This window comes from Antrostomus carolinensis, unplaced genomic scaffold (genome assembly GCF_000700745.2).
Source record: "Antrostomus carolinensis isolate BGI_N321 unplaced genomic scaffold, ASM70074v2 scaffold10332, whole genome shotgun sequence".
In the NCBI taxonomy this organism is placed as follows: Eukaryota; Metazoa; Chordata; class Aves; order Caprimulgiformes; family Caprimulgidae; genus Antrostomus; species Antrostomus carolinensis.
Window position 1 is genome coordinate 26,847 of NW_010300164.1, and position 21,336 is coordinate 48,182.

General features: G+C 35.7%; 1 protein-coding gene across 1 annotated transcript; it reads right to left on the minus strand.

The window, feature by feature from the left end:
- Positions 1-8,716: 8,716 nt before the first annotated feature.
- On the minus strand, positions 8,717-20,853 carry LOC104519059 (protein disulfide-isomerase TMX3; the record flags this gene model as incomplete). The annotated part of the gene is given in 8 exon segments (XM_010163033.2): positions 8,717-9,133; positions 10,162-10,230; positions 12,478-12,607; positions 16,706-16,762; positions 17,074-17,127; positions 18,003-18,060; positions 19,540-19,652; positions 20,817-20,853. Coding segments are annotated over 8 exon segments (785 nt in total), but the record flags the coding sequence as incomplete, so codon positions are not given.
- Positions 20,854-21,336: the final 483 nt, after the last annotated feature.

Sequence of the window (21,336 nt, forward strand, 5' to 3'; positions counted from 1 at the left end):
GCCAACTCACCTTTGTTTTCTGGATGAAGCAAGCAAAGGACAAAAGGACGTCATGTTTAGTATATTAACCAGGATTGATGAGAAAGCAGGGGGATTCTCTCGGGAATTGCTGGGGTTTGCTTTTCCAGGATTCCAATTTTGGTTTCGGGGTTCCCTTTTGCTCCTCCAGGATCATTATCAACGGGTGGTTAGCAATTGTACTCTGCATCACTCATAATATATATTTTTTTTGTTATTATTATTACTATTTTAATTTTATTTTTACTGTAATTATTAAATTGTTCATATCTCAACCTACAAGTCTCCTCACCTTTACCCCTCCAATTCTCTCCCAGATTCCCTGAGTGAGGGGGGGAAGGAGAGAGGTGGCTGTGAGTGGCTGTCTTGTTTGGCTGCCAGCTAAGTTAAACTATCATAATACCTAAATCAGCATAGCCAGCTTATTATGAAATAACCTTTAAAAGCTTCCCACTCTGTTGCTGCCCCCAAACCCTCACTGCTGTCTCATACCCTGTCACGGTGTTCTGTCCAAAGAGTTGCATTCACTTGGATCAGTTCATTTATCCACGTACAGCACTGCTTTTCCAGGAGCTTGTGTGACCATAATTTGAAGGACAGTGTACAAAAGCATGAGGATAGAAACTCCTTAAGCCGGCACTGTCATTAAAGTTGCAGTATAATGAAACTATGGCCTAAGTAACTTGCCTAAAACTGCACTCCAAGTCAAAGGAAGATGGCCAGGAACTGAATTTAATGCTCCATGGCATGTCTACACAATTGAAACATGACAGGGCAAGTTCACTGCCTTAGGACCAACACACATCTATGATCATGAACTCACTGTCCCCAAAACGAGTGGCCTTGTCCTAGCTTCAAATGAGCTTGTATAGGCCTGAGCAGAGGAAATACCCCACAGGCTTTTGAGTCTGCTCACCTCCATACCTCATGTATTCTGCTTTTACCTTATGATATATCACCACAGCAATGCAAGATGACTTTTTGAAGTATTTCAAGACAGTCTTTTTGCCTGTGTCTTCAGACAGTCATTAAAACCATCCACAGCACCACATGTCCTGCTTGTCAAAGCTGAGGCTCCTGAAGTGCCTGCTTCTGCCACTTTTTGGGCTCACGTTCATTGTTGCCACCTTCCAACTCTTTCTGAAAACCACTGAGGTTAACCCACATATGTGCAACAGAGGCTAACAGAGTCACTCCTCACCAGAGACACCGCTCCATGCAGTCAAGCTCCTGCTTCTGGCAAATGACATGGCAAAAGAAGCTGGCATTGGAGCTCAGCTGTGCTAGTTCACGCCAAGAGTCAGCACTGAGGCATTTTTTCTTCTAAAGGGAAGAAGTGAAAAGAACTTCCAGTGCTATGGAAACTTTTCACTTTTTCTTACCAACATGGTACATCATATCCTTATAGAACCTCAAGCTTATAAACACTCTTTTTAAGAAGACTGGCTTGATAGAGCAGTATATTATTTGAATGTGAATATTACAAGTTTCATTCTTTTATTGCACTTCCATTATAACTCCTTCCCAGCCTCCACTGCACCTTAACATGAGGCATAGTCTTATATTAAGGTAATCATGCCTTTAGCCCTCATTGTGAACTCCATTCCCCTATGAGCCTTGCTGCACATCTCTAGCCAAGATCACACCTTTTGGGTGCAACAGTTAAGGATGCAAGTATGAAAAATTCCTCCCACCACATAACCATTATTTACAAAACTCAAAGGTGACTTGCAACTACTTTCTTGGGATTATTTAAGCCATAGATAATCGTTCCCCATTAGCTAACACACAACACCTGCATTTGATTAATTTACCATACATGGCTTAAGTCTTTGCAAAGCCAAGTGAGTAACTCAAGGACTTATTTCTAGCATGTCTTAGCATTCAGATTTCTGACAGATGAAGCTGACACAGAGTTACAGCCCACTGAAAGAACCCCTTGCTTCTGCTATATACTTGAATTCCAGGTGCACTCTGGAAACTAAAACCCAACACAGAATCACAGAATGGTAGGGGCTGGAAAGCACCTCTGGAGATCATCTAGTCCAACCCCCCTGCCAAAGCAGGTACATCTAGAGAAGGTTGCACATAATTTCATCCAGGTGGGTTTTGAATATCTCCAGAGAAGGAGACTCCGCAACCTCTCTGGGCAGCCTGTTCCAGTGCTCCGACACCCTCAAAGTAAAGTTTTCCTTATCTTCAGATGGAAAAACACAGATTCACATTAATGTGCTGACAGCTTTCCTCTTGAAGACAGATCACTTAATTTATAGCAACCCTTGATGCAATGTGAAAAAATATAAATATACTATGCTCAGATCAAGATTCGTATATGCATTTTAATCCTGTTCTAAAAATCAAGTATTACTTACACTCTGCTAAAAATCCTTGTACTTTAAATCATGACAATGTGATACAAGAAGCTTCCACCTACTTAAAAATCCCTTCCAAAGAGTATTTTTCACATTGTGGTATATCTGTCTGTCATGAGTACTCATCACAGAACAGTACTTCTGTTTATCTTTTAGAAAAATATTTCCTGTTGTCCTTCAACCCACTTTGAAAGCCTTTTGCTACTTCTTACTTTACAGTAGGATCAGATATATTTTTAAAAGTTAACAGCATAATATATCACGCCATCTCTTGTAACTCGTGGCATTTGGGATGCGATTGAAGCATTTTGAGATTTCATAAATGAGCCACGAAGAATAAAAATACACATTCCTTCTGCATTTGTTTTTTAAAAAAGTATGTAATTTTAAAAGATAGGGAAGAAAATGGGGAAGATACGCAGCACAGTATTGCCATCTCAAGGTATAACTCAATTCTCAAGTTTTTTGATTTGCATAAATCATAATTTTGCATGAAGACACAGCATAATTTATAATTATTTTCTCCACTGAGGCTTGGACACAGCTATTAAATGATAAATCTGCTGAAGGCAATTAATCTATTTCTCCAGCTCAGGAGAAACAACACTAATGTGTTGTCAAGGACTTGCCTGGCCAACAAGTATTTCTCCCATCTTCTGCATAACAGGAAATAGCCTCAAATTTAATTTTCATAGTGACTGAAAGAAGGAAGCCTTAGCTTTCTTCCACTTATAAAAGGAGATCTCTTACTTCAAAGGGAAATTCTGTTCCTAGAAATTTTAAGTTTCTATACAGACCATCTACATCTTTCTCTACCTGAGATGCAGTCTACCAGAGGACCACCTTTTCTCTGTAATTCCTCCTGTACTAACAAATGTTCTGTTCAGACAGGAAAGTTATTCTGATACTTAAAATATTCGTTGACAAAAAGAATCTCCAAAAAACACTCTAGTATTTTGATAGCTTCTAAGTGGCTTTTTTTTTTTTTTCTTCCCTCCAGAGTCTACTTTTAGAAAATATTATCAAATAAATTTTAACATAGACCTGAGGACAATAGCATATGTTTAGTGAGTTGTGTGATCCTGCAAGAAATTCTAAGTAGAAGTAGCTCAACTAGCTCGGTGTGCAAATGTAAGATCAAAAGAGACATATTTTACAAAAGCAAGGAGGAAATAAAATTAGCCATTGGTCATCCAAAACACCTGTCTGCATTTCAGTTTTTAATGTACAGTGTACTTTCAGGATATGCAGACAAATTATTTCAGAGAAGAATATTAAGATTTAAAAAATAAAGATTAAAAAGTTAGTCAGTTCTAAGTAAAAATGACTCAACAGAAGAAAACAAAAATTACTTTGGAAGGGGATTAAAACCTTAGGTATAAAGTCCTAAAGGTTTTTCTTTTATTTTAATATTGAGTCACTTAAAGTTTTTACAGTTTATGAACAGTACATTGTCTGCTCTGGATTAGGAGCCAACATTTACTATGCAGGTAACAAAAATGAAATTGGCAGCAACTGTTTCAATTTTTTTTTTTTTTTAAACCACTTCTCTAAGATGAAAATGCAAATCCTACATTATTGATTAGATCTTGAATTCCTGAAAGTATTAAGACTACAAGCAGCCACCTTTGCAAGAACTTACAAATACTCTTAAGTTATCATTCCTTTAAAGTAGCAGCGTAGCAACCTAAGATGAGTTGGTTTTGGTTTTTGTTTCAAACTAATGATGAACGTTAAAGTGTGTTATTTGGAGTGACTTGGAGTGTACATTTCTGTCGAGAAACAGCAAAAACTTCCATAAGTAATTTTGATTGGGTAATAATGCTACTTGCTAGGTCAGGTAAACTTATCCAGCCAAAGGGTCTCTATGAAGTAAATGGAGATACAAGATTTATTTTGGAAGGACTTAAACTCTCAGTAGCTATGCAAGTATGTTCAATGTAGCTCATCCATATCAAAACATAAGACACAGCCATGAGAATACACAGCCCTCCTCCCCTCCTCCCTTCCTTTCTCCCATTCTCATTTCTCCTGTTTGTGCATTTTCATCCCCTTCATGCATCGGCCTTAGTGCTTACCAAAGCTTTCAATCCCGCAACTGAAGACAGCCTAAAAGCACCCACCATTTTGGTCGGGGCAGCCATTAACCCAGCTGAAGACTACGCCAACCTGGCAACAGGGGCTGAGTACTACAAGTGACACAATGCAAGTGAAGTGACAAAAGCCCCAACAAGAAAAACAACACCATTTTCAGTACAAATAATCTGTCAAGTTATGCACTCATTCAGTGATGTTTTTTCTCTTCTCCAATCTAAACTTAACAGAGAAACTCAGCTACAAAGCAATACTATTCCTCTCATTAGCAATCGCCTTAAAGGTTTCCTTGCTCCTCCTCAAAGCACTCTCTAATCTTTCAGGTTTTACTGTTAAAAGCCTCAATATACCATTCCAAAAATGCTCTACGTAAAACAGCAGTAGTCTATTTATCCTTGCTAAACATCTGCAAACATTTCTGTACTCCTTGATGTACAAGCAGAAGGAAGTTTGCTAGAAACAGGAGAGTTCACATCAGCTGCTACATGGTGCTTTATGTCAGTAAATTGATATACAGGATAGTAGCTGTGAACCTTCAAGATTTCAGAAATCAGAGATAGACAATTGTTTTGGGAATGCCTACACTGCTTAGGCAGACTACAGACACCTTGTGAGTCAAGAGTTCAACAAAGTATTCAACACAATATTGTCAAAATTGTCTTTTGTCGGTTACAGCAATATAACACACGACAGCTTCATATGATTCAATCTGTTAGCGATGTACTCAGCCTTGAGAACAAAACAGCAGAACGCTGCTTTGCTTCCTGAGAAAACCTGAGAGCCAGAACCACTCTGTCACAGTATAATACAACCTGAAACATCTATAGTCTCATGAGGTTTTAACAGCTTAAGGGAAATACGTTCTGGTTTTGCACCCTTTTCACCAATTTGAGCTTTTGGCTGTCCCCAGAACAGCCCTCTACACTGCCAACCCTCCAAGTACAACCACTTCTTCAAACATGCTGACGAAAAAGGAGCAGGTAAATTAGTTCTGGGCAAAACACAGTGCAAGCTAAACCTTTTACTTAAAGCACTTCATGAAAATTAAGCACTTCTCTGCTATCTTCAACACATCAGATGTACCAGAGTGTAATCGTTTCATCCTTTACGCAGTGAGCACCACAGTGTGGACACTACCTGTTAAAAACAGTGTAGGTAAATAATGAAGTAGTAAGAGATTCTGCAGGCCCAAGTGTCAAGGCTACCCAAAATTAAGTTCTTCCAGAAGGAGAGGTATACCAGGACAGTCTTGCCTGAGGTTCCCTTTGCTACTGAAACTCTTGTAAGAATTTGAGAGCATTCTAATGGAATGAACTGGCATTTTAAAGTTTCTTTTTCAGAAATGCATGAATTTTATACTGCTAGGATGCTCACTACATAGTAATTATTAACTCCTACGTCTAGAGATTATTTTCAGAATATTGAAGAGAAGGTATCACACAGGATTAACTATTTTTTCTTTTTAAAAACTACTGGCTGTATTTCTCTACTACGCTACTCAGGGCCTAAACTACACTTACAATGAGCGTCCCAGGTAACATGGTCTCCTACACGATGTGTAATATCTAAGCCTAACACAGTGTAAATTAAGCAAAGGAAATAAGCTTTTTAAAATGTTTTTATTACAGAAAAACAAAAGGCTTACACTTGACTTTAAAAAGCAGCATTATTTCATGAATTCAAATTATTACAGTGAAGTTGCTTTAAGAAACTTTTAGAGACAGAAGAAAAATAAAATGCCACATCTCCCCTCAGACAGCATTCTAGATTACTTGCATGACCACAGCAAAACTCTTAATAACTTTGACACCCAGTATATGACTTGTATGCTTTTCTTCTCCCTGTGTCTTGTTGAATATAGCTGGGAGAAGGATTTGGTGAAAATGGCAGTACATTTCAAGTTTAATTTTCAACAGTTCAGTACACATCTGATTGCTATTACAGTTCAGAAGTGACTGAGACACGTTTCCCTCCTAACTAGCAGTTAAATTTATGGTTGCAACAGATCCCAGTGCATCTGTTTCTTACACAGTATTTATCATGTTCAGGTCCATATCTCGGAAGATTTTTCAGCAAGTTATTTGGCTACTACTGATTATAAACACAAACAAAAATAACCACAAAAAAGAAAAGCTCATAGTTGAAACAGTTCTTAGCAGTGCAGGAGAATTCAGAGGGGATTTTTTAATACACACCATGGAAGGAAGAGCAGTGTTCCAGTGACCACTTCCGTTTTTTATTAAGTCAAAAAGCTGGAAGTTTCCAGCCTGTGCTAAAATTAAATGTGTTACTGATCCGTACTTGAAACCTTAAGAAAAGAGACAAATCAAGAAAACATATTACTGCCTGAACAGTTCTACATTTTGACTATTAGCACTGAGTTGTGTTAAAGTCAAAAGAAATCTACAAGCTTGTCATTAAGTGATTTTTTATAACAACTCAAGAGCTCTACACCATGTTAAAAAAAAAATCTAAACACACTTTTAAGTATCTCACTCTTCAAGTACTTGCTAAAACTACAACTCAAAGATTCTGCCAAAAAGCAAAATAAAATCAAAATACAAGAAAACCCAAGTCAATATTTACAACTAGCCATAATGACAAATAATGAAAAAAAGGCAATTCATAGAAGGAAAAAGGAGGAAACAAAAAGGGAAAAAAGCCAACATATCAGACACCCACTACTCAGTGTTCTATGAACTCATTTTTTTTCTCTCCTCCCAAAAGGAAAAAGGTTGGACTCAAAAATCAGACATGGAATTTTTGTGAGGAAAAAAAAAAAAAAAAAAAAAAAAGCCTAATCTCCTTAGATACTGTTTATGCTGTTTGATAACAAAAACTTTTGAAGTCAGGCATCTATTTACTTACTCTGCACTGCAACATGAAGCCAGCTGTTACTGGGCTACTTAAACAGAAGAAACAAGTTTCTTTCCTTCAGGGAAAAAGGATGCAACACATTATCCCTGGTTCTGATTTATATCAACATCAGGTTTACTCAAACACAGAATTTGTCTATTTAAGCTTACCCGTGTTTTCTACTTAAAATTCCTTAATTTAGTGCCATAGCATAGGAATTTCTTATGTGACCGAGCTGCCTTATAAGGAGGAAGTTATAATGTGCATTATACAGTAATATAGCCTTAAAAAAAAACCAACAAAAAACCCCCCAAAACAAACCAAAACACAAACCCCCCCACAAAAAAAACCCAGCATGAATATTAAGAGGAAGAGAAATGTAAGTTTTGGTTTTGTGGTACTCTCCATGACCTCAATGCCAAAGGCTGTTTTATAGCTTACCCTTGGAGATTTTAACCCTGGACACAAATTAATCTTTTTCACAGAGTCACAGGGTGGTATTGAAACTGACGTATGATTAAAAAGGTAATAAAAATACATTATACTGACCAATCTCCATGAACATTAATGGAGAATAATATTAACTCTATCCTTCAGAGTAGGTAACAGTCTCAAAATTATCAACACCAACTACCTCAGAGATATATAACAATCTGAATTGAACACTGTAAATTCAAAAAAGCTTGTCATTAGAGAGTTATGTAAAATAGTCAGTGTTTATATTTATGCCTTCTTTTATCAAGTTGTACTGTAGATTCAGAAAACTTAAAAGATCATTTGCACTATAAGTTTATGTAAGCACTCAAAATAATTTAACAAGTAATCATTTTTTAAAAAGTTTATAATGTAGTTTTCCAATATTTTTAGCTGCTAAAACACTAATAAAGACTTAATTTAGCATAACTCCCACATCCTATATCAAGTAAACATTCTTGACTGCCAATAATTATATTATTACATGGTAAAAATCCCTAACAATTTACATTTAACTTGAAAAAACAGAAAAGCTTGAGTTTTTTGTTTGTTTTTTTTTTCCCAAAATAATGCGCAACAGGCAGAACACATGACTTCTTGGAAAACTCTAAGTTGTCTTTAGCTGACAGGCTCTGAAAGACTTTACAGATCTCTCAATCTTTCTTAGTTTACATCCTTTATTTTATATGAATGGAGTGTTTAGCTGGGCTATATTAGTAGCTGTTCATCACATACCCTAAAAGTATCATCTTTATCTCACTGTTCTGGAAATGAACAATTCAAAATTCTTAAAAAAAAAAAAAAAAAAAAAAAGGTGTAGAATTGTACCTGCAGATTCCTTCAGTTAAAATTGATCTTTGTTTATCTATTTAAGACAACTGAAAGAACATATTTTTTTTTACTGTCAATTTCTGAGAAAATTTGAATACATGCAAGCCAAAACTACCATAATGCAGACAAAAAGGTCCTCTTTCATGAAGATCATCAATAAATGACTACCTTCAATAAATAAGTCTATTTGGAAATTTTAGAGCATTCTTTTGCTAAACAAGTTAGTCTTTTTTCTTTTCCATTATGTCTTTCTGTTTAACCTCTCCATCTGAAAGTTCTGTATATTTTCCATTCTTTTCCTCCTCTTGTTCTTCCTCACTGCCTTCGTCCGTGAGCTCCCGGTCACTGTTTTCCTTTTTAGCTGCCTCATGTTCATCTACCCCTCCATCTGTGTCAGCTGTGCAGATTCCGTAACACATAATGCTGATGACCCCCAGGGGCAACCCAAAGAGAAAGCATCCCAGAAGTGGTGAACTCTTGAACACAGACTGTTGAAACAAATTTGAAGTAAAAGACACTTTCAGTGAATATACAAAATTACCGCATTACTTCTCTTATTACTCTGTATATTTATTCAGAAAAAAACGAAACAATAGAGTCAGGGTTTTTTAACTTTTTGGTGTTTATTTTGTTTGTTTGGTTGGTTGGTTTTTTCTCAGGGAGGAGGAGTCCTCATTTTAACAATTCCTAGTAAAGTTTGTAAAAAAAGACTTAGAAGGCCAAATATTACAACGTTGCATTGGGATAGTTAGTGTTAACATGCCAACTGCATATCTTATTCATTGTTTGATGCTTGAGAAAGAATTGTTCAAACAGTGTTAAAATAACACTTTGAAGCAACTGGTTTCATCTCTTATTTGTGTCTCATTCTCAAAAATTAGTTTGAGTAATACGGGATCTGCAGAAACATTCTATTAGACAGCTTCCTACTGAAGAGTAGTTTAATGGCACAGGAGGAAGGACTTTTGATTTCAGAAGCAGATGGTTAAATGTTACACATTCACAGAAGTTTTGGAAGCCATTCATACAGAAACACGTGAGTTTCAATTTAAATGCACAGCACAGGTTTTTTTGCTTGTGTAGTACAATGAGGAAATGGGATTTGTGTACATCTTCACAACAAAATTCTGTTAAGTATAATTAACCTATAAGAAAGATTACTAAAGTATATGCTTTAAAACTACACCAAGGGTAGTATTTAATCCCCTTATTCTCCATCTAATGAGGCCAAAAGCATAACATTTCTCAGAATGTGAAAGTGCTATTAATTTCAGTGAAGGGATGTTAAAAGTGTCAACAAAAAGATTTTGAATTGTCCCTGTTCTATCCCTTAAAATACATGTCGGCCTAACAAAGAAAAGGAGAGAAAAATGAAGAAACTAAGAGATGCTGAATATTTAGCACACTGGAAAATAGTATTAAAAACTTCAATGAATAACTTAATTTAGTTTAAATCTAATGTATATATACCTATAATATACACGCACCATCTTATTTCACAAAAAATAAAACTTACCACTACAGTAGACTTGGCATCATAGATTATTCTCTTGATTCGTTGCAGAAGTCCATCACCACCCTGTGCCTGAAATTTCAAATGGAACCATGTCAAAACTGCTGACACTTTTCAGTTATGATTCCCAAAGTTCATTCTTCAGACCTTGCAATCTTAAGTCCCTTTAGAAGGAAATGAAGAGTAATTATTCTTACATCTCATGATGCCCAGACACTCCAACTTCTCAAGCATGGATAAACATTTTAATAGTCTCACAAAAAATTCTCTCACAACTGTTTTAAACAATCAGGGCAAACTTTAACAGTGGACTGGCACTCCACATTCTTACCACAAAGGAACACTAACAGAAACTACCAACTGTCCTGAAATAACAATTATAAAATTGCAGAGATGATCTGAACTTTCCTGCAGCTGATGGATATCTATTTATGGATTATGACAGAAGCAGTTAGAAAAACCTAAGAGCTAAGTAGCAAGAAGATATGAAGGTGTAATAATGAAAACTTGTGTCAAGAAATGACAATCTATACCTACATTGTTACTTAATTTAGCAGTCTTCAAAATAACTACATGAATCTGAAGGCAATTTTTCTGTTGAACAGGACCAGTTTTCACTTGTCTTGAGAGAAACGAATGGGAAGAAAACCTACATTTTATAAGAAAAGTGATCAGCACTTGACCCTGACCAAAACCCCTCAAATTACTAAAAAAATCCATAAAAATGAAACAGAGTCACAGAAGGCTACCTATAGAACCTTACAGAAAATAAAAAGAAAGTCAGGGTGAATACTACAACACTTCTCAAGGAAGGGAAGGAGGAAAATGTTAGTACTTCTCAGAAATTTCACTGTGGTTCAGAAGGTCTGCATTCTATTACTTGTTTACCAGCATACTTTGAAGACTGTTATTCCTCAACAGCTGCACAATTTCTTGGGCCTGAACATAGCCAGAGTAGTGCCACTTTATGTTTATAGGCATGATTTAGCTTAAATGAAGTCGCATCCTGTATTGTCTGTCTTATATTAGCACTCTCACATACACAGAAATGCGACTTTAGACAGACCTTTAATCATTCTAGCCAAAATATTGCAAACAAAAGGTAGAAAGACCTAAGTGACACTATGGTAAAAGCCACAAGGTATCACAAATGAATTTCCTCAAAGTTAAAAACCAGACAGAAATCAATTTCATTTGTTGTTTCAACCAGGTTATATTTAAATAGAGTCAAATAGATGTTTAGAAGATAATTAAATGCAATTAACAAAGCATTAAAAAACGTGAGAATTGAAAAAAAACAAAACAAAACAAAAAACAAACAAACCACCAAATAAGTTACAGAATACCCTTCACCTCACAACTCGAACATGGCCAGTAAAGTCATCAACAGCAATCCACCTATATTATGTCACTACACCAATTTGTCAGATTAAATGAACCAAACTACCCCATATGACTGAAATGACCTACAGCATTACTTGTCATTACCACACAATGACCTAAAACTGTTGGCATAATGTAAAGTGGGATTCAGTTAACACAGTAAGGATTCAATATACAGATAATTGTGGCTTAAATCAAGATAGGCTTCTCCCAAGAGGCAGCCAAATGATTTGTTAGCACTGCCCCCTAAGTGCAAATGAAAGCTCTGAACCATGATCTATTTCCTCATCCACACAACATAGCTTTCTGTCCAACTTACAGTACACTGAGGGAATAAGCAAACCTGAGGATTTTTTTGCCAACATTAAAAACTGTCCAAGCCATCAATTCCAGCTGGATTTATTAATTTTGTTATTTTAACAAAAGACAGCTCATTTTTGAGTTTTAGAGCAGAGAGAGGTGTAAGCTTGTGTCTGTAATATGCAAAGCAAGTACACCATTGGTTTTTGAATCTGAACCTATAATTCATCAAGTTATTGGATTTACTAATTTACTACCCGAAAGAAAGAGTAGAGTCAAATTATGCACTATAAAGAAAATTTTAACCAAAAGCAAACCAGAAGATGAATAAGAAGCTGTCCATTTACCAGTGACACCAGTAAAAGGAGTATCAAGAGAAGTCAGCTAACATTATGCCATAAACAAAAAAACCCCTGGGATTTGTGCAAGAGGTTCTGCAGTCAGAACAGCGAGCAACAGTACACCTCAAGAATGCACAATCACGTATTCACTGACAGCATCCAAGACAGGAAGACAGACAGGACAAGAAGATAAAACACATGGCATAATAACCAGAGTAATCAATTTTTTTCCTTACTTTAGCATCTAAGGAAATAAACACCAACCAAATTATTCTAAGTAACTATGAAGACTTACTTCAGCTGTACCATCCAAGATATTGTTAATAAACTGAACCATGTCTTCTGTGTTCTCAATGTGCCTATCTGGTAGAAAATACTGTTGATTGGAGGTATTCAATACAACAATAGTAGGGACTGTCAGGTCACTAGAAACATAAAACAGATAGTTTAGACATTTAAATAACTACTGTGTAAAACACTGCAATTCAAATAATTTCTATATAATTAAAAAAAATATCTATTAATCTTCACTTTGTGTGTGTTCTTTATAGCAGTTCCTTAAAGGCAAGAGGGAAGGGGGAAGAGAATCACCTGAATGGTATGAGCATGTTTCTCATTAGTATTTTTTCTTTCACATCTATCAGTGATGCTATTGAAGCTTATTGCATTTTACACACCCATAGTGACTGCAAAGCAGGTAACTTATGACTAGTAAGAGACCACAGACTGTAGCCTTGTATATGAAATGTATTATTAGGACAACACATTAAGTGTTTTAGTGCACAAAGGCAAAAGTACAATCCAAAAATTCAGTCCCATACAATCATGGTCCAACTGATAAGGTCTATCAATCAACCCTACACCTATCAAGTCAAAAGAATTAGCCATACCAACCAAAGATTTTCTATATCTTTTAGATATGGCAGATGAGCTACAGAGTTTTCACACAATTACTACTCAGCATTTGATCTTGACATGCACAAGCATTGGTAGAAATTTTCTCTGGAGATAAACCAGTATAATCAAAGTAGCTCTAAATTAAAAATTAAATCAGTAGTATAATCCACTGTTCAAAGTAGCTCTAAATTAAAAATTAAATCAGGTTTAGGAAAAATTTATACTGCATAAGCACACTGTTCAATAATGAAGATTTTTAATAAATAAGTAAGGTGAAAAATCTTCTGTAAACTTTGACAATTTTCTACAGTTTAAATACTAGGAGGCTCCTTCACATTGCATTTCCTTCTGCATTGCAGAAGCAACGCAAACCTTGTTTTTCTACTTTTTCACCCTTGTATAATAGTGTCCCACTATGTACATTTGTAATCCATGTAATATTGATTATTTTAGCCTTAACTGTGGCTATCAATCCATAATCAAGTATTTTACTAAAATATTACTTAGCATTGACTCAAGATTCCCATTTCTCTTTGAAGTTGTAGAAATTATTCTAAATTATCTCACACGTTTTAGGTGTTTTGTTTGCTTGGTTTTTATTTTAAATTAAATTCCAAACCTAGAAGTGAACAAGTTTAATGCTTACACATGAAAATTTTCTAAACTCCTAGAAAGCTCAATACTTTAAGGCTTAAGGTGCAGACCATGTTCCCAGTGCTCAAGTCAAGAGCATGGTGGCACCTCAGAAAATGTAAGGCCAAGTAGAAAGATAACAAAATAAATTCATCTTTTCAAAGGAACTATAAAAACAAATAATCAACAAAACTTCGTCAACAGTGACAACCTACAACATAAGATTCTCTAAATACAATTCTTCCCTTGACATTTTTATTCTCTATTTATTAGGAACAAACAAGAAATAAAAGTAGGAGGCAACCAAACCAAGTCAAGTGTTTTTGTAAGTGCCTGGTAACAAGTTATCAATCTCTGCCAAAATACCTCATCTCAGACAAAACAGAACAGTTGAAAGCTAAACTCCATATACAAATTTTATATGCTATACAGAGATTAATAAAAATATGATTAATATGTTTCTTCCAATAGCTGAGGAATTAATATTCTACGTACACCTACAGCTGTCATTCTAATGATGCTATATACCTTAGCTTGCACAAAAATGTATCTTTCCTTTCAGTAAAATATATAATATTCGGTTTTCTTCTTTTGTGCATAGTTTTAACTACACTATTTTTAATTCAACCAAAACATGTTCATCCACTGCTGAAGAGACAGGTAAATTATAATCTCTACTAATGGAGTTACAGCCAAGTTCGTAAGTGTACTTCTAGAAGGGACTACTAATTCTATCCCCACTAATCACACAATATTTTGTCCTTTGTGAAAAAACAGAATTTGTTCCTATGTACATCTAGTGCAGTAAAAAGTGTTCTGCAACAGATTTCTCACTATTCAGGAAGCTTTTTCTACTTCCACTTGCTGTCATCTAGTGGAAAACTGAAGCACGTGCAATACAGTTTCACTCGAATTATTCAAGTACCCACATGAAGAGCAGCTACTTATATCATAGAATCAGAATGGTTTGGGTTGGAAGCGACCTTCAAAGGTCATCTAGTCCAACCCCCTGCAGTGAGCAGGGACATCTTCAACCAGATCAGGTTGCTCAGAGCCCTGTCCAACCCGACCTTGAATGTTTCCATGTTTCCATCTACCACCTCTCCGGGCAACCTGTTCCAGATTGACCACAGTCATTGTAAAAAATGTCTTCCTTATATCTAGTCTGAATCTACCCTTTCTTAATTTAAATCCATTACCCCTTGTCCTATCGCTAAAGGCCCTGCTAAAAAGTTTGTCCTGTCTTTCTTATAGGCCCCCTTTAAACAGAGAAAAGCTGCAATAAGGTCTTCCCAGAGCCTTCTCCAGGCTGAACAACTCCAACTCTCTCAGTCTTTCTTCACAGGAGAGGTGGTCTGTCCTTCTGACCACTCTTGTGTCCCTCCTCTTGATCTGCTCCAGCAGGTCCATGTCTTTCTTGTGCTGAGGACTCCAGAGCTGGATACAGTACTCCAGGTGGGGTCTCATGAGAGTGGAGTAGAGGGGCAGAACCATCTCCCTCGACCTGCTGGCCACCCTTCTCTTGATGCAGACCAAGACATGATTTGCCTTCTGGGCTGTGAGTGCACATTACTGGCTCGTGTTCAGCTTTTCATCCACCAGTACCCTCAAGTCCTTGTCTGCAGGGTTGCTCTGAATCCCTTCATCCCCCAGCCTGTATTGATACCAGGGACTGCCCCGGCATCTGAACAACTTTTGCTGCTTTCTACTTATGGTGGAAATGTATACATTATGTTTAGAAAATAATTAAAAGCCTGTGAGTACTTTAAAAGCAACTTCCAATATACTACAAATTTGTAAAATCAGGCATTTTGCAGATTAAGTTAAAAAATCCAGCTGAACAGATCTTGCCATTACTAGCACAGTTGTGTTAGTTCTGTCTGCCTCCCCTTCATTTTCCTCCTTTCATGGACCTCACCTCTCTCCTTTGCTGCTTTGCACAGCAGTTCTGGGACTTAGCGTAATACACAGGAAGATATTTAAGGGTTTTGCTGGATTAGCAAAATGACTGTCCAAAAAAAAGCAAACACTTTTCTGACAGATAAACAGGTTGAAACAGGTCAGCAGATAGTCAAACATTAGAGCCTTCACAGGAGAAGCAATAATGAAGTGAGGAAGGTCTCACTTTTGGCAGCTATAAAGCATTAGATCAATCATATCACTTAACTTCAGTTGACAGACAACTGTTTTTAAATTAATTCTATTCTAGTGTTAATCTACAGATATTCCACAGAATACAGACTGAGTCTCCATGAAGCTCCCAGAACCTTTAGGAACATAAGCACAGGCTTTGATCATGCTTTGGTACCCAAAAAAGGGGTTTGGGAAACTTACAGAGCTGGCAGATTGACCCCTGCTTCTCCCTTCTTTCAAAGGCCAGAGGAGAAACAAGTAGTCAACTGTAAATGCTGAGGAGTTCAGCTCTCTAATTATGTATTTTTTCGACAAGGATCATAAAAGCAAATGTCAAGCATCTTGTTAAAGTGCTTATGTATTTCAAAATATACCATGTCCATATCAAGTGCAGATAGCATCTTCCATGCATTTTATGCGTCTTCTCTGCAGAAGATAATTCTATGCATCAGTCTTAAAAATGTATCAAGAATGAAATATGCCTCTCCAGAAATAAAAAACACAGATAATGCATAACTATTATTTACATTTCCTGTCACAAATTGACATAACTTAATTTTTCTAGTGCTCTGCAAATTTAATGAAGGAAAAAAACCCCACAGTTCTAAGAGAGTAATTAATTTAACAAAGACTTAAAAGATAAGCTTTGTCAATCAGCATTATCAGTAAGTCAAACTTCTAACATTAAATTATGCAGTTTAATTTAACAAACAACTGATGCTGTATTATATGCTGAATTCTGAGGACACCATTTTTTTATTTTTAACCTATGAAAGGCAGGAATTCTTTGAAAGATTGTTTTCAATTAAATATACTTAGCAACAAATACAAGAGAAGAAAGAATGCAAGAATTTACTTACTCCATTAGTAAACTATTAATGTAATCATTTCCATCCATATGGCCAAACTGGAAATCCCTGTAGGAGAAGTAGTAAAAACAAGAATGATGAGAAAGAAAACAGGTTTCAGCAGAAGTTCTTCCTTAAATATTTTTCCTATAACTGAAGATGATAGCACACACTCAGCAATATAATTCAAAAACTAACAATCTATAGGACAGTCAGCATCCCAAAACACACTCAGTTAATGGACTGGTCTTATTAAACATCAGTATATGAATATAAAAGCAAGAACTATAATATTTTTCATGTAGAAAAAAATGAATGCTGTCTTAGAAAGGTTAAATGCAGAAGTTAGTCTAAGATACTGTAGTACCATGTGTGCCAACCTGTGAAAGTGATCCCGATAGTCTCTAGCAACTTCCTGAATAATAGATTTTAGTCTGGAAGAGAAAAAAAAAAAAAAGTGACACTGATAATCCAGGATATACTCTGTCAAAATACAAACAATAAACATTGAGATTTCCCCAGTAAACAGCAAATAGCACCTCATCAGCAATAAGGATTCCCTATTCCAGTAAAAAAAAAAAAAAAAAGTCTCATTTATCTTGCTTGGTTTGTAAGGGTTGCAAGGCTATCTACCACATAGTCTCAACATGAGAAAAGCATAGACAGACAGTCAAGCTGCTTCACTTCATCTGCTGCCTTCTGATGATACAGTAGTGTGGCTCTGAAGAAAGCCCAAAGAGCTCTGGGAAAACAGCATACACAGTACTTGAACAGTATTTTATTAGTCTAATTATGTATGCAATCAGAAAGGGACAGCGAAAGGTCTTGTTCCTCCCAGTCTCTTCAGCAAACTCCAACCCAGATGAAAACTTTCCTTAATGAAAGTTCCACAGACAAGAATATATAAGCACCACTAACTTAATTTTCAATGCAACTGGGCTGAAGAACAGTAATTTTTTTAAACTTATTAAGTTCATCCCAGTCATCTGAACTCAAATACTTTCATCTATGTTTAAAAGGTGACACAATAGCTTTAAAAAGCTATGCGATCACTGTTTGCTCCTGTGATCTCATTAGCACATGGCAGAAGGGGGATACAGGAACTACCATCATCTCATTGAATTCACAGGTGTTTCAACAGAGCCATAAATTAGCTAAATTCAGTAGGCTCAACTAATAAATCAGACACCTTTCACATGTTAAAACAAGTCATTTAACCCCGCATTCTGAATATTTAAGAAACTTTCAAAGTTCTCTATGTCATACCAGCATATTTCTCACATAGTGTCACCAATACTCAGTTCTGTACCTGGTATGTTCCACTGAAGAGTTTTTATCATCAATGACTGCAATAGCCACAAGTTTTCCTAAAATAAGGAATAAAATACTTGAAGCCATTTAAAAAGAAACACACATTCTCAGATAGAAAATACTCCAACATAGAAGATCAGGTACTCCCCAGGGACAGGAATTAGTTTTAAGTACGAACTTGATGCCAAATAGCCTCTTTTAGCCAACCAAACTGTGGTTTTCATAAAGCTACTGAAAATTAAGATGTGGCTTAATACCACACCACCAGCCTTCTATGAAAAGCCTATTTATAGAAAGACGTGAAAAGGAGGAAAAAACCACACATAAAAATTTATTCCCTACTTAAGCTGCATATTTGTATATACCTAAATATAAGGCTATGAAAAACCTTATAATGACAATTACAAGCTGATTCTAAGTGACTGAATCACTATGGTATGGATTCAGTATCAACTATTTTTAACACTACTGAAAATCTGGAGTATTATCCTTATGAAAAAAACGTGGAAAATTTACCAGCAGAGCTCAGAATTCATTACATGAGAAAAACAACTCAGTTTACAGACCTCTGTCAGAGGAGCTTAAAGACCAAACAGAAGATGTAGCTAAGAAGATGTAGGTACTGTGGGTAAATTCCAGGTACTGTGCATTTATACATAAATCTCTTTAAAATAAATGTTGGCTTCTCCATTGTATTAATTTTTTTTTTTTTTTTTTTTTGCAATTTGAGGAAAATTAGACAAAAATGTAACAGGAAGAAATATGCTACATTTAAACAATGTGTAACAGCACTTCCGTAAATAATCTTTTTAAATGTCCATGTTACAGTATTAGTTTCATAAACACCTAAGAACCTAGACGTTTCATAATCTTTAAAACGTGAAAGAACTCAATGTTGCATTGAATATAAACTTATTTTTTTTGAAATGTAATGTAGACTATAAAGTATCCTGGCCTGGAAAAATCAACACTTGGAGCATTTCTTCTGCTACTTCAGAGTACACATACCCGTCATTTGCCTATTCAAGAAGTCACGTGGCTGCAAAGTTTTCACCTAGCTTACAAAAACTAGAGAAAAGCTAAAGCATTCCAGGACAGGTCCACTTTGGTACATGCTCTCCTCTGTTCCTTACCATATCTACTGTTTAAAGATATCTGAATCTATTAGATGTAAGATGTATCTAAACCCATCCACTTTTGATACTTCTAAATCCAGTCATAAAATTCTCTAGTAGGTATTCCAAGATTTAATACGTAATTTATGCAAAACCTAAGCTGCTCTTAAATTAAAAGTTCTACTAATTTCTTGTGAATAGACACACTAATTTTTATGTTATAAGGAAAGAACTAGTGCAGGCTTTGGATGAAGCCTCTAGTCAAGAGAATGGATCTCACCAACTTCAAAAAAAGACTGGCACTATCAACTTTAACTCCAAGATTAAATAATTTCTGAGGTTTATAAAACCCCACATTCTTAGTGCTCTTTCATTTTTCTTAGTATTAAGTACAAGAGTTTAGTGGCAGCAGCACCTCACCTGTATCTCCAAGTTCATACAGCGTAAAGCCATCTACATTAAGATAACCTTGAAACCTTTCTCTGTTTATCCAGGATGACAAATCACCATCTTCATACTCTAAAAAAAAAAAAAAAAAAAAATATATATATATATATTTCAATTGTTGAACAAAAAGTAAGTGTATTATAGCAAAGCATGAAAGACTGATTTGATGATTATTTTTTCCCAAATCAAGGATAAACAATACTATTCTATTTGACAACTGTGACCCAATGCAGAAAGGAACAATTTCTATCCCTGTTTTTAAAGGGGGAAGGGGGAATCAACTTTCAGGCAAAATGAAGAGATTCAAATATACAGAAAGCACTATTTGTGAGAGTCCTTAAATGAAACAGAAAAAAAAAAAAGGCAGATGCATTAACAGCATTGCAAATGTAAGTGAACAAATATTTACATATTATTCAGAATCAATTATACTGGAGGATACAGTTTCAGATGCTAGAGATTTTAACCCATTAAAAAATCAAATTCTAACACATACCAGCAACACTATTATAATTAGATCTTAATCACAGGTGAAAACCAAAACTGCATATAAACATACATATGATGCGCATATATACACACATATAAATGCACATTAAATAGATGTGTTAAATATAGAGTGAATTCTCAGTAACTTCAGGTTAACAATTAATTGTCATAAGATTGCAGCAAGCAAATCCAAGCATAAAGCTTCCTATAGATCTGTATCCCATTCCTCCAATAAGGGGAAGAAAAAAACCCAAAATAAAACAGCAGACAAGGCCAGAGCATTGAAACTGACTTTGCTAAACCTTTTTCTTATAGTGAGTGCACTTTTCAAATTTATGCACAATCATAACAACTGCACATATAACCTTATCCAGTCTCCTACACTCCGTCTTCATAACTTGTTTCATTTACAGTAATGTTTCTAGTACATTATAAAAGAGTAAAATTTTTACAAAGTAAGTTAGAAGTCTGGATTATTTTGAGTTTTGTGTTTGTTTTGAAAGGTGTGGAAAAAGCAAGCAGGTCACACAGCAAAAAGCAATTCAGAAGTCTTTCACAAGCTTTCCTTTTCCAGGTTCATTGGAAAAAAAAAAAATAAAAAAAAAAATCAAATGCAAATCCAGGAGACTGTAGAGCGAATTTTGTCTGGAGGATGATTGGATGATTGTCAAGGCAACAGACCGAAGAGGAAGACAAGTACAGTCATTCCATGAAATCACAAAGAATATCCTTGATGGCCCATCTGGAGTATTTTGCTGTGATACTACTGATCCTCAAAAATTAAAACAGCAGAATAATCTTCTGAGTGGTGTGTTTTCGATTTAAATTAAAAACTTTTATTTAAACCAATCTAAATCAAGAGTATCTGTTTCTGTAAGTAAGTGGTGTACCTATAAGCCAACCCATGATACATACAGATATAAGTATGTGTGTGGGTGAGCCTCTAACAGACAGTAAAGCATGGGCTTCAGAGTATAGCCCGAGTATAATCTAGCACTTCCATATGGATATCCATACATATGGGTTATACAGTAGGTGTACTGCTGTCACTGGTGTTATGAAACACTACTAGTTTCATGTGGCCATTCTACAGTCTACACGCTGAACAAGCCATCATAGTAGCTTATTCAGCCTAAAATTATGTATCAACTACTTAGTGACAACAGTCCGCATCTCCGTAACCTCTTTTTGTGAGGGACACTTTCCAGAAGAGGAAAAACAGATTGAATGGTCAGCTGTTCTACGAATGCAAAGTACACTCTGTGAGTTATACAGGGAGAG